This window comes from Cetorhinus maximus, chromosome 36, assembly GCF_964194155.1.
Source record: "Cetorhinus maximus chromosome 36, sCetMax3.hap1.1, whole genome shotgun sequence".
NCBI lineage: Eukaryota > Metazoa > Chordata > Chondrichthyes > Lamniformes > Cetorhinidae > Cetorhinus > Cetorhinus maximus.
In genome coordinates this window covers 7,095,811-7,110,875 of record NC_135914.1, presented here as the reverse complement: position 1 = coordinate 7,110,875, position 15,065 = coordinate 7,095,811, and the positions used below count along the sequence as shown (strand labels likewise).

General features: G+C 49.3%; 1 protein-coding gene across 3 annotated transcripts in view; it reads right to left on the bottom strand.

Annotated features, from left to right (window-relative positions):
- Window positions 1-14,572, bottom strand: part of LOC144672288 (ubiquitin-conjugating enzyme E2 Q1) — a 58,627-nt gene extending 44,055 nt beyond the window's left edge. For 2 of the 3 annotated variants that reach the window (XM_078534138.1, XM_078534139.1), the window contains exon 1: window positions 14,082-14,279. In XM_078534138.1, coding sequence (XP_078390264.1) covers window positions 14,082-14,237 — 156 coding nt within the window. In that variant the 5' untranslated portion in view covers window positions 14,238-14,279. Of the gene's footprint in view, window positions 1-14,081 lie in introns of all 3 variants that reach the window. The other variant, XM_078534137.1, reaches the window with a different exon arrangement.
- Between the last annotated feature and the right edge of the window lie 493 nt (window positions 14,573-15,065).

Sequence of the window (15,065 nt, the reverse complement as noted above, 5' to 3'; positions counted from 1 at the left end):
GGAGGTTACAGAGATAGGGAGGGGTGTAGGGGCTGGAGGAGGTTACAGAGATGGGGAGGGGTGTAGGGGCTGGAGGAGGTTACAGAGATAGGGAGGGGGTGTAGGGGCTGGAGGAGGTTACAGAGATGGGGAGGGTTGTAGGGGCTGGAGGAGGTTACAGAGATAGGGAGGGGTGTAGGGGCTGGAGGAGGTTACAGAGATAGGGAGGGGTGTAGGGGCTGGAGGAGGTTACAGAGATAGGGAGGGGAGTAGGGACTGGAGGAAGTTACAGAGATAGGGAGGGGATAAGGGCCATGGAGGGATTTGAAAACAGTGATGGGAATTTTAAGGTGTTGACTGACTGGGAGCCAACGTAGGTCAGTGAGCATAGCGGGTGATGGATGGAATGGGACTCAGTGAGAGTTAAGGCATGGGCAGCAGAGGGTCTGGAGGGTTGAACATAGGAGTGGTGCCCGGCCAGAAATGTGTCAGAATAGTCAAGTCTATATGTAATAAAGGCATGGGTGAGGGTTCCAGCGGCAGGTGAGCTGAGGCAGGGATGGAGTCCAGCAAGGTCAAATGGATGGAAATAGGTGGTCTTAATACTGGTTCAAAGCTGTGGTCAGAAGCTGATCTGGAGTCCAATAGCACACCGCGCTTACAAACAGACTGGTTAAATCTCAGACAGCTGCCAGGGACAGAGATGGGGCTACAGATATTGTATAGGGATGATGTAAGCTGCAGTGTTCCACCTCAATGGGAGTGTAATATATACAGTGTTCCACCCAGTCACACAGTGTTAGCATATAAATGTACAAAGGAGATTATACCCAGTAAACAGAATCATCATCTAGTATATAGTCTTTCATGCAGTGTGATCCATACAATGTGTTATATAATATATAGGATGTGGGCATCACTGGCTAGGCCAGCATTTATTGCCCATCCCTAGTTGCCATTAAGAAGGTGGCGGTGAACTGCCTTCTTGAGCCGCTGCAGTCCCTGTGGTGTAGGTACACCCACAGTGCTGTTAGGGAGGGAGTTCCAGGATTTTGACCCAACGACAGTGGTATATTTCCAAGTTAGGATGGCGATTGGCTTAGATGGGAACTCCCAGGTGGTGGTGTTCCCCCCCCCCATGTGTCTGCTGCCCTTGTCCTTCTAGATGGTAATAGTTGTGGGTTTGGAAGGTGCTGTCAAAGGAGCCTTGGTGAATTCCTGCAGTGCATCTTGCTGCTGCTACTGTGCGTCGGTGGTGGATGGGGTGCCAATTATCCTAGACAGTGTCAAGCTTCTTGAGTGTTGTGGGAGCTGCACTCATCTCGGCAGGTGGGGAGTATTCCATCACACTCCTGACTTGTGCCTTGTAGATGGTGGACAGGCTTTGGGGAGTCAGGAGGTGAGTCACTCACTGCAGGATTCCCAGCCTCTGACCTGCTCTTGTAGCCACAGTATTTATATGGCTGGACCAGTTCAGTTTCTGGTCAATGGTAACCCCCAGGATGTTAATAATGGGGGATTCAATGATGGTAATGCCATTGAACATCAGGGGGCGATGGTTAGATTCTCTCTTTTTGGAGATGGTCATTGCCTGGCACTTGTGAGACACAAATGTTACTCGTCACTTGTCAGCCCAAGCCTGGATGTTGCCCATGTCTTGCTGCATTTGGACAGCAGATGGTGGAACTTGAATTTAATAAAAATATGGAATTAAAAGTCTAATGATGGCCATGAAACCATTGTGGGGCTGTTGTAAAAACGAATGCCCTTTAGGGAAAGAAATCTGCTGTCCTCACCCGGTCTGGCCTCCACGTGGTTGACTCTTAAAATACCTTCGGAAATGGCCTAGCAAACCGCTCGGTTGTATCAAACCACTAAAAAGCCAAAAAAAAAAGGAATGAAACCGGATGGACCATCCGGCATCGACTTGTCACCGAAAACGATAACATCAATCTCAGCCCTGTCGGCCCTGCAAAGTCCTCCTTACTAATCCCTGGGAGCTTGTGCCAAAATTGGGAGAGCTGTCTCACAGACTAGTCAAGCAACAGCCTGACATAGTCATCCTCACGGAATCATACATTACAGATAATGTCCCAGACACCACCATCACCATCCCTGGGTATGTCCTGTCCCACCGGCAGGACAGACTCAGCAGAGGTGGTGCCACAGTGGTATACAGTCAGAAGAGAGTTGCCCTGGGAGTCCTCAACATCGACTCCAGACCCCATGAAGTCTCATGGCATCAGGTCAAACATGGGCAAGGAAACTTCCTGCTGATTACCATGTACCGCCCTCCCTCAGCTAATGAATCAGTGCTCCTCCATGTTGAACACCACTTGGAGGATGCACTGAGGGTGGCAAAGGTACAGACTGTACTCTGGATGGGGGACTTCAATGTCCATCACCAAGAGTGGCTCGGTAGCAGTACTACTGACCGAGCTGGCCAAGTCCTAAAGAACATAGCTGCTAGACTGGGTCTGCGGCAGGTGGTGAGGGAGCCAACAAGGGGGAAAAACATACTTAACCTCATCCTCACCAAACTGCCTGTTGCAGATGCATCTGTCCATGGCAGTATCGGCAGGAGTGAGCACTGCACAGTCATTGTGGAGACAAAGTCCCACCTTCGCATTGAGGATACCCGCCATCATGTTGTGTGGCACTACCACTGTGCTAGATGGGATAGATTTCGAACAGATCTAGCAACTCAAGACTGGGCATCCATGAGGCGCTGTGGGCCATCAGCAGCAGCAGAATTGTACTCGAACACAATCTGTAACCTCATGGCCCAGCATATCCCCCACTCTACCATTACCATCAAGCCAGGGGATCAACACTGGTTCAATGAAGAGTGCAGGAGGGCATGCCAGGAGCAGCATCTCGCATGCTTAAGACTGAGTTGTCAACCTGGTGAAGCTATAACACAGCACTACTTGCTACTTATGCTGTTTGGCACACAAGCGATAGACAAGAGCTAAGCAATTCCACAACCAACAGGTTAGATGTGAGCTCTGCAGTCCTGCCACATCCAGTTGTGAATGGTGATGGACAATTAAACAACTCACTGGAGGAGGAGGCTCCTCAAATATCCCCATCCTCAATGGAGGAGCCCAGCACAGCAGTCTAAAAATTATGGCTGAAGTATTTGCTACAAATTTCAGCCAGAAGTGCCAAATGGATAATCTATCCCAGCCTCCCCAGAGGTCCCCAGCATCATAGATACCAGTCTTCAGCCAATTCGATTCACTCCACGTGATCTCAAGAAACGACTGAAGGCACTGGACGCTGCAAAGGCTATGGGCCCTGACAATGTTCCAGCAACAGTACTGAAGACTTGTGCTCCAGAGGTGAAGCAGCTGAAGATGGTTGGGCCTAGGACACTACCCCGAGGAACTCCTACAGTGATGTCCTGGAACTGACAAGATTGACCTCCAACAACTACAATAATCTTCGTTTGTGTTAGGTATGACTCCAACCAGTGGAGTGTCTTCCCCCCAACCCGATTCCCATGCTAGGGCTCCTTGATGCCACACTGTCAAATGCAGCCTTGATGTCAAGGGCAGTCACTCTCACCTCACGAGTTCAGTTCTTTTGCCCATGTTTGCAATGAGGTCAGGAGCTGAGTGGCCCTGGCGGAACCCACACAGAGCATCAGTGAGCAAGTTATTGCTAAGCAAGTGCTGCTTGATCGCACTGTTGCTGACCCCTTCCATCACTTTAACGATCAAAAGTAGACTGATGGCCGGCTTGGATTTGTCGTGATTTGCGTACACGAAACATACCTGGGCAATTTTCCACATTGCCGGGTAGATGCCAGTGTTGTAGCTGTACTGGAACAGCTTGGCTAGGGGCGCGGCAAGTTCTGGAACACAAGTCTTCAGTACTGTTGCCGGAATATTGTCAGGGCCCATAGCCTTTGCAGTATCCAGTGCCTTCAGCTGTTTCTTGATATCACATGGAGTGAATCAAATTGGCTGCAGACTGCTAGCTGTGATGCTGGGGACCTCTGGAGGAGGCAGAGATGGATCATCCACTCGGCACTTCTGGCTGAAGATTGTTGCGAATACTTCAGCCTTGTCTTATGCACTGATGTGCTGGGCTCCTCCATCAATGAGGATGGGGGTATTTGTGGAACCTCCTCCTCCAGTGAGTTGTTTAATCGTTCACGTCCATTCACAACTGGATGTGGCGGGGCTGCAGAGCTTAGATCGGATCCATTGGTTGTAGGATCGCTTAGCTCTGTCTGTCTATCACTTGCTGCTTATGCTGTTTGTCCTGTGTTATAGCTTCACCAGGTTGACACCTCATGTTTAGGTATGCCTGGTGCTGCTCCTGACATGCCCTCCTGCACTCTTCATTGAACCAGGGGTTGATCCCCTGGCTTGATGGTAATGGTAGAGTGGGGGATATGCCGGACCATGAAGTTACAGATTGTGTTCGAGTACAATTCTGCTGCTGGCCCACAGCGCCTCATGGATGCCCAGACTTGAGTTGCTAGATTTGTTTGAAATCTGTCGCATTTAGCACGGTGGTAGTGTCACTCGACATGATGGAGGGTATCCTCAATGTGAAGGTGGGACTGCATCCCCACAAGGGCTGAGCGATGGTCACTCCTACTGATATTGTCATGGACAGATATATCTGCGGCAGGCAGGTTGGTGAGGATGAGATCGATGCTTGTTGGTTCCCTCACCGCCTGCTGCAGACCCAGTCTAGCAGCTATGTCCTTTAGCCAGTAGTCGTGCTACCGAGCCACTCTTGCCCCACCCAGAGTACAATCTGCACCCTTGCCACCTCCAAGCAGCGTTCAACATGGAGGAGCACTGACTCATCAGCTGAGGGGTGCGGTGTGTGGTAATCCTTGCCTGTGTTTGACCTGTGAGATGTCACGGGGTCCGGAGTCGATGTAGAGGACTCCCTCCCGACTGTATACCGCTGTCCCCCCCCACCTCTGCTGGGTCTGTCTGGTGGGACAGGACATACCCAGGGATGGCGACGGTGGTGTCTGGGACATTGTAAGGTACGATTCCGTGAGAATGGCCATGTCAGGCTGGTGCTTGACTAGTCTGTGAGACAGCTCTCCCAACTTTTGCACAAGGAGAGCTGGCTTTCCAGTACCTAGGCTGATGCCAAGGGTTCTGTCCGGTTTCATTCCTTTTAGACTCTGTAGTGGTTCGGGCTGGCCATTTCAGCTGGCCATTTCAGACGGCATTTAAGAGTCACATGTCGGCCAGACCAGGGTGTCAGTGAATGCGACACTTACAGGTCATCATCAGACTTTTAATTCTGGGTTTTTATTTAATTCAAATTCCACCATTTGCTGTAATTGGGATCGAACCCAGGTCATTACCCTGGGCCTCTGGACTACTGGTCCAGTGACAATACCACTACGCCATTGCTGTTATACCTGGTATGTATATATACCCAGTAACATGCAGTGTGAAGTTAGATAATGCCCAGTGACAGTGTGTTATATATAGTGTTACAGCCAGTGACAGTGTGTTATATATAGTGTTACAGCCAGTGACAGCATGTTATATATAGTGTTACAGCCAGTGACAGCATATTATATATAGTGTTACAGCCAGTGACAGCATATTTTATATATATAGTGTTACACCCAGTGTCAGCATATTTTATATATATAGTGTTACACCCAGTGTCAGCATATTTTATATATATAGTGTTACACCCAGTGTCAGCATATTATATATATATAGTGTTACACCCAGTGACAGCATATTATATATATATAGTGTTACACCCAGTGACAGCATATTATATATAGTGTTACAGCCAGTGACAGCATATTATATATAGTGTTACAGCCAGTGGCAGCATATTATATATAGTGTTACAGCCAGTGACAGCATATTATATATAGTGTTACAGCCAGTGACAGCATATTCTATATAGTGTTACACCCAGTGACAGCATATTCTATATAGTGTTACACCCAGTGACAGCATATTATATATAGTGTTAAACCCAGTGACAGCATATTATATATAGTGTTACACCCAGTGACAGCGTATTATATATAGTGTTACACCCAGTGACAGCGTATTATATATAGTGTTACACCCAGTGACAGCATATTATATATAGTGTTACACCCAGTGACAGCATATTATATATAGTGTTACACCCAGTGACAGCGTATTATATATAGTGTTACACCCAGTGTCAGCATATTATATATAGTGTTACAGCCAGTGACAGCATATTATATATATGTATAGTGTTATACCCAGTGTCAGCATATTATATATAATGTTACAGCCAGTGACAGCATATTATATATATAGTGTTACACCCAGTGTCAGCATATTATATATAGTGTTACACCCAGTGTCAGCATATTATATATAGTGTTACAGCCAGTGACAGCATATTATATATATAGTGTTACACCCAGTGTCAGCATATTATATATAGTGTTACAGCCAGTGACAGCATATTATATATATAGTGTTACACCCAGTGTCAGCATATTATATATAGTGTTACAGCCAGTGACAGCATATTATATATAGTGTTACACCCAGTGACAGCATATTATATATAGTGTTACACCCAGTGACAGCATATTATATATAGTGTTACACCCAGTGGCAGCATATTATATATAGTGTTACAGCCAGTGACAGTGTATTAGATAATGTACAGTGTTAGACCTAGTGAGGCAGTGTGAAATTGGATAATCATAGAATCTCTCAGTGCAGAAGAAGCCCTTCGGCCCATCGAGTCTGCACTGACACGTGAGAAACACCTGACCTACCTACCTAATCCAATTTACCAGCACTTGGCCCATAGCCTTGAACGTTATGAGGTGCCAAGTGCTCCTCCAGGTACTTTTTAAAGGATGTGAGGCAACCTGCCTCCACCTCCCTCCCAGGCAGCGCATTCCAGACCGTCACCACCCTCTGGGTAAAAAAGTTTTTCCTCACATCCCCCCTAAACCTCCTGCCCCTCACCTTGAACTTGTGTACCCTCATGACTGACCCTTCAACTAAGGGGAACAGCTGCTCCCGAACCACCCTGTCCATGCCCCTCATAACCTTGTACACCTCGATCAGGTCGCCCGAGTCTTCTCTGCTCCAATGAAATGTACAGTATTAGACCCAGTGAGGCAGTGTATTAGATAATGTACAGTGTTAGACCCAGTGAGGCAGTGCATTAGATAATGTAGTGTTAGACACAGAGAGACAGTATATTGGATAATGTACAGTGTTAGACCCAGTGAGGCAGTGCATTGGATAATGTACAGTGTTAGACCCAGTGAGGCAGTGTATTGGATAATCTACAGAGTTAGACCCAGTGAGGCAATGCATGAGATAATATACAGTGTTAGACCCAGTGAGACAGTGTATTGGATAATGTACAGTGTTAGACCCAGTGAGACAGTGCATTGGATAATGTACAGTGTTAGACCCAGTGAGACAGTGCATTGGATAATGTACAGCATTAGACCCAGTAAAGCAGTGTATTAGATATAGTGTTACACCCAGGGTGCTCTATAATTTAGTGTTATACCCAGTGACAGCATGTTATATGATATTCAGTGTTACACCCAGTGGCAGCATATTATATATAGTGTTACACTGTCACCGGATATGACATTATTATCTAACACACCCAGTGACACAGTGTATTAGATAATATATATGTTACACCCAGGGTGTTATAATATAATGTTACACTCAGGTCACAGCGTATTATATATTGTGTCATACCCAGGGATACAGTGCATTAGATAATATATAGTGTCCTGCCCAGGACACAGTGTATTAGATAACATGGTGTTACACCCAGGGATACAGTGCATTAGATAATATATAGTGTCCCACCCAGGGATACAGTGCATTAGATAATATATAGTGTCCCACCCAGGGACACAGTGCATTAGATAATATATAGTGTCCCACCCAGGGACACAGTGCATTAGATAATATATAGTGTCCCACCCAGGGATACAGTGCATTAGATAATATATAGTGTCCCACCCAGGGACACAATGTATTAGATAATATATAGTGTCCCACCCAGGGACACAATGTATTAGATAATATATAGTGTCCCACCCAGGAACACAGTGCATTAGATAATATATAGTGTCCCACCCAGGGATACAGTGCATTAGATAACATGGTGTTACACCCAGGGATACAGTGCATTAGATAATATATAGTGTCCCACCCAGGGATGCAGTGCATTAGATAATATATAGTGTCCCACCCAGGGATACAGTGCATTAGATAATAGTGTTACACCCAGGGATACAGTGCATTAGATAATAGTGTTACACCCAGGGGATACAGTGCATTAGATAATAGTGTTACACCCAGGGGATACAGCGCATTAGATAATAGTGTTACACCCAGGGGATACAGTGCATTAGATAATAGTGTTACACCCAGGGGATACAGTGCATTAGATAATAGTGTTACACCCAGGGATACAGTGCATTAGATAATAGTGTTACACCCAGGGGATACAGTGCATTAGATAATAGTGTTACACCCAGGGATACAGTGCATTAGATAATAGTGTTACACCCAGGGACACAGTGCATTAGATAATAGTGTTACACCCAGGGGATACAGTGCATTAGATAATAGTGTTACACCCAGGGATACAGTGCATTAGATAATAGTGTTACACCCAGGGACACAGTGCATTAGATAATAGTGTTACACCCAGGGGATACAGTGCATTAGATAATAGTGTTACACCCAAGGGATACAGTGCATTAGATAATAGTGTTACACCCAGGGGATACAGTGCATTAGATAATAGTGTTACACCCAGGGACACAGTGCATTAGATAATAGTGTTACACCCAGGGGATACAGTGCATTAGATAATAGTGTTACACCCAGGGATACAGTGCATTAGATAATAGTGTTACACCCAGGGACACAGTGCATTAGATAATATGGTGTTACACCCAGTAACACTATTAGATAATATATACTGGAGTGTTATGGCCAGTAAATTATTATTGATGCGTTGCTCAAAGTAACAATATTTCCCTAATTTTCATAATAAAGTCCCCCACTCCACCACATGTTATCCACAAAGAGTAACCTGGATATTACAGTAATGAGGGATGAGGAGGAGGAGTCAAGGAAAAACTCCCCAATAAATCTGACAACTCCTCCCTCTCCCCCCAACTTTGCTATAATATTTTGAATATTCAAGATCAGACTCTCAGGATCCAGGTGAGGAGTAAACCACAAGAAACGCCATCTACTTTTTTTTTTGTGGTTTGTTAACATCAACTCAAACAGCGTCAATCAGCCCAAGCGCGGCCGCCATAACATCTCTCCAGACCCCCGGGTAGGACGGTGAAAGACTGTGGCCCAGGCCTTGCAGCATCCAGAACCCCACTCCCAAAACTTCCCCTCTGCTCCTGTCCAGACTCTGTCATTGGCGCGGGGGGGGGGGAGGCCAAACCCACCTCCCCTTTTTCCCCCAAACTCACCAACAACTTGCAATTAGATAGCACCTTAAACATAGTAAGATGTCCCAAGGTGCTTCACAGGAGCGTTATCAGACAGAATCTGACCTCGAGCCACGCAAGGAGATATTAGGGACAGGCGACCAAAGGGTCGGTTTTAAGCAGCATCTTAAAGGAAGAGAGAAAGAGAGAGAGAGAGAGAGAGGGAGGCGCAGAGGTTTAGGGAGGGAATTCCAAAGCTCAGGGTCCCCCCCAGGCAGCTGAAGGCACGGCCGCCAATGGTGGAGCGATGGGAATCGGGGGATGCGCAAGAGGCCGGAATTGGAGGTGCGCAGAGATCTCGGAGGGGTGTAGGGGCTCGAGGAGGTTACAGAGATAGGGAGGGGTGTAGGGGCTGGAGGGGGGGTTACAGAGATAGGGAGGGGTGTAGGTGCTGGAGGAGGTTACAGAGATAGGGAGGGGTGTAGGTGCTGGAGGAGGTTACAGAGATAGGGAGGGGTGTAGGTGCTGGAGGAGGTTACAGAGATAGGGAGGGGTGTAGGGGCTGGAGGGGGGGGGTTACAGAGATAGGGAGGGGTGTAGGGGCTGGAGGGGGGGTTACAGAGATAGGGAGGGGTGTAGGGGCTGGGGGGGGGGGGTTACAGAGATAGGGAGGGGTGTAGGGGCTGGAGGGGGGGTTACAGAGATAGGGAGGGGTGTAGGGGCTGGAGGGGGGGGGTTACAGAGATAGGGAGGGGTGTAGGGGCTGGAGGGGGGGGGGGGTTACAGAGATAGGGAGGGGTGTAGGGGCTGGAGGGGGGTTACAGAGATAGGGAGGGGTGTAGGGGCTGGAGGAGGGGGTTACAGAGATAGGGAGGGGTGTAGGGGCTGGAGGGGGGGGTTACAGAGATAGGGAGGGGTGTAGGGGCTGGAGGGGGGGGTGTAGGGGCTGGAGGGGGGGGTGTAGGGGCTGGAGGGGGGGTTACAGAGATAGGGAGGGGTGTAGGGGCTGGAGGGGGCGTTACAGAGATAGGGAGGGGTGTAGGGGCTGGAGGGGGGGGTTACAGAGATAGGGAGGGGTGTAGGGGCTGGAGGGGGGGTTACAGAGATAGGGAGGGGTGTAGGGGCTGGAGGGGGGGTTACAGAGATAGGGAGGGGTGTAGGGGCTGGAGGGGGGGTGTAGGGGCTGGAGGGGGGGTTACAGAGATAGGGAGGGGTGTAGGGGCTGGAGGGGGGGGTTACAGAGATAGGGAGGGGTGTAGGGGCTGGAGGGGGGGTTACAGAGATAGGGAGGGGTGTAGGGGCTGGAGGGGGGGTGTAGGGGCTGGAGGGGGGGTTACAGAGATAGGGAGGGGTGTGGGGGCTGGTGGAAATTGAAAAGGAGGATGGGGATTTTTAAAACGAAGGCATTGCTGGACCAGGAGCCAGTGTAGGTCAGTGAGCACAGCAGGTGATGGGTGAATGGGACTCGGTGGGAGTTGGGACACGGGGGCAGCAGCAGAATCTCGGATGAGCTGAAGTTTGATGGTTGGGGTGGCATTTCAGCAAGAGACCCGAATCTGGCTTCTGGGACAGGGGTGGGTTGCACCAGAGTCTGGCCCACACACACACACACACACACACACGCGCGAGTGTCAGCTGGTGGTGCGCAGCAGGATTTCCTCCCTATGTGTCTCGTTTCCCCATACCCAAATCCAGGGGAGGGGGTCCAAATCTGACCACACCACCTCCCCGGCCCAGATATCAGTCCACACAGATCACAAGAAAAACTGGAGAAGCTGAAGTCCTCAGTACCACAGCGGCTGCTGCACTGGCTAGCTCAGTCTACTTCATAATATCAATTATTCTTACGATTCATCACTCTAGGCTACAAAGTGAAGGCCTTGCCTCAGCTGATATCAAGATAACAAGCGGAGATGTCCGCTCTGTTTACAAGCACCAGAACTGGGCCCAATGTAAACTCCCCAAAGCCTCCTCCTCAGACTCTCAGCATTCAACAGAGACATTTTCTAAACCGATCAAATGTGTGCACCACTGATTCTTGGCTACAGCCTTAAGAAAACAGCAATTCCGTCCCCTCTCGCTCTCCAGGAACCAGTTTCCTCCCACTGCTCTGCTCCAATTCAGCACAGAAACTTTTAGGCCTCGCCTCGTTTTTTTCTCTCTCTTTGAGGCTTGTTATGCACACACTCTCTCACACACACATACACAGAGAGAGACACACACACACACACACACAGAGACAGAGAGATAGACAGAGACACACACACACAGACACACACACAGACACAGAGACTCACACAGACACAGAGACTCACACAGAGACACAGAGACTCACACACAGACACAGAGACTCACACACAGACACAGAGACTCACACACAGACACAGAGACTCACACACAGACACAGAGACTCACACACAGACACAGAGAGACACACACAGACACAGACACAGAGAGACACAGAGACAGAGACACACACACACACAGAGACAGAGACACACACACACACAGAGACAGAGAGACACACACACACAGAGACAGAGAGACACACACACACAGAGACAGAGAGACACACACACACAGAGACAGAGAGACACACACACACAGAGACAGAGAGACACACACACAGAGACAGAGAGACACACACAGAGACACAGAGAGACACACACACAGAGACACAGAGAGACACACACACAGAGACACAGAGAGACACACACAGAGACACAGAGAGACACACACAGAGACACAGAGAGACACACACACAGACACAGAGAGACAGACAGATACAGACACAGAGAGACACACACAGACACAGACACAGAGAGACACACACAGACACAGACACAGAGAGACACACACAGACACAGACACAGAGAGACACACAGACAGAGACACACAGACAGAGACACACAGACAGAGACACAGAGAGACACACAGACACAGAGAGACACACAGACACAGAGAGACACACAGACACAGAGAGACACACAGACACAGAGAGAGACACAGACACAGAGAGAGACACACAGACACAGAGAGAGACACACAGACACAGAGAGAGACACACAGACACAGAGAGACACACACAGACACAGAGAGACACACACAGACACAGAGAGACACACACAGACACAGAGAGACACACACAGACACAGAGAGAGACACACAGACACACACACAGACACAGAGAGAGACACACAGACACAGAGAGAGACACACACAGACACAGAGAGAGACACACACACAGACACAGAGAGACACACACACAGACACAGAGAGACACACACACAGACACAGAGAGACACACACACAGACACAGAGAGACACACACACAGACACAGAGAGACACACACACACAGACACAGAGAGACACACACACAGACACAGAGAGACACACACACACAGACACAGAGAGAGACACACACAGACACAGAGAGAGACACACACACAGACACAGAGAGAGACACACACAGACACAGAGACACACACAGACACAGAGAGACACACACAGACACAGAGAGACACACACAGACACAGAGAGAGACACACACAGACACAGAGAGAGACACACACAGACACAGAGAGAGACACACACACAGACACAGAGAGAGACACACACACAGACACAGAGAGAGACACACACAGACACAGAGAGAGACACACACAGACACAGAGAGAGACACACACAGACACAGAGAGAGACACACACACAGACACAGAGAGAGACACACACACAGACACAGAGAGAGACACACACACAGACACAGAGAGAGACACACACACAGACACAGAGAGACAGACACACACAGACACAGAGAGACAGACACACACAGACACAGAGAGACAGACACACACAGACACAGAGAGACAGACACAGAGAGACAGACACACAGACACAGAGAGACACACACACACACAGACACACACACACACACACACAGAGACACAAAGAGACACACACAGACACAAAGAGACACACACACACACAGACACACAGAGACACACACACACAGAGACACACACACACAGAGACACACACACACACAGACAATGCAAAGCCTCGCTTGCAGAAGCGATTCGCAAACAGGAAAAAGCCTCTTCTCCGAGGCCGAATGGGCAACAACAAATTGCACACGAGAGACAGAGAGAGAGAATAAATAAATAAAGGATGCACGGTTTTTTAGTCATTAACCCTCCTGGCTGTAAAGGATGCCGAGTGACGGTGAAGGAGGGATTTGTTAGGACATGAACAGAAAAGGGGGAAATCTGGGGAGACGTCGGGGTTTATTGTTCTGAGGGTTACTGTTGTCGGATACAATGTTACCATTCGCGCCCCACGGAGGCACAATATCGCTGTGTTTCCAGATACAATGTTGCCGTTTCCAGATACAATGTTGCCGTTTTGCTGGCTACGTTGTAGCTGACCCACTGGTTACTTTCCGAGGCTGCCTGCGTGTGTGTGGCGAGTGTGTGTGTGTGTTTTTGTGTTCATTTATAGCCTCCCCGGTCTCTGGGTTAGCCTCACACCGCCTCTCTCTCTCTCTCCCTCTCCCTCGGTGTTAGCTCTACCACCCCCCCGGCGCTAGTTAAGTTTCACCCGTCAGTTTCACCCACCACCACCACCTTCCCCCCTTTTTTTCTCTTTGGGGGTAAAACTCACCGTGATGTTACAGTGAATGACCAGGACCTGCTCCTGGGTGACGAACTGACAGCTGATCTCGTCCAGGCAGCCGGACACGATGCGGAATCTCTCGTGTCTCTGGTGAAAGATCGACTCCAGTAATTTGAGCTCTTGTTTCAGCGCAGAGCCCGACATTTTCTCACCATTTCCGACGGCGGAAATTATTTTTTAAATTAAAAAAAACCCCAAAAATTCAATGTTCTCTCCCCCCCACCCCCCCCACCCCCAACAACTCCAGAGAAAAAAAATACTTGGCTTTCCTCCCTCTCCTTTCTATATATATTCAGGCACAAAGCATGTAATGGAGACCAGGAAGGAGTGAGAGAGATAGACCCGACTGGGGAGGAAGGGGTGAAAGGAGGGGAGGAAGGGGTGAAAGGAGGGGAGGGAGGGTGAAAGGAGGGGAGGGAGGGTGAAAGGAGGGGAGGGAGGGAGAAAGGAGGGGAGGGAGGGAGGGTGAAAGGAGGGGAGGGAGGGAGGGTGAAAGGAGGGGAGGGAGGGAGGGTGAAAGGAGGGGAGGGAGGGAGGGTGAAAGGAGGAGAGGGAGGGAGGGTGAAAGGAGGGGAGGGAGGGAGGGTGAAAGGAGGGGAGGGAGGGAGGGTGAAAGGAGGGGAGGGAGGGAGGGTGAAAGGAGGGGAGGGAGGGAGGGTGAAAGGAGGGGAGGGAGGGAGGGTGAAAGGAGGGGAGGGAGGGAGGGTGAAAGGAGGGGAGGGAGGGAGGGTGAAAGGAGGGGAGGGAGGGAGGGTGAAAGGAGGGGAGGGAGGGAGGGTGAAAGGAGGGAGGAAAGGAGGGTGAAAGGAGGGAGGAAAGGAAGGAGGGAAGGAGGGAGGGGGGAAGGAGGGAGGGGGGAAGAGGGAGGGGGGTAGGGACAGGGGGATTGAAGGGGGGGTGGGTAAGAAAGAGGAGAAGGGGGAGGGAGGAAAAAGGGAACCAACTTCTACAGAAGGGCAGCCAGAAGGAGAG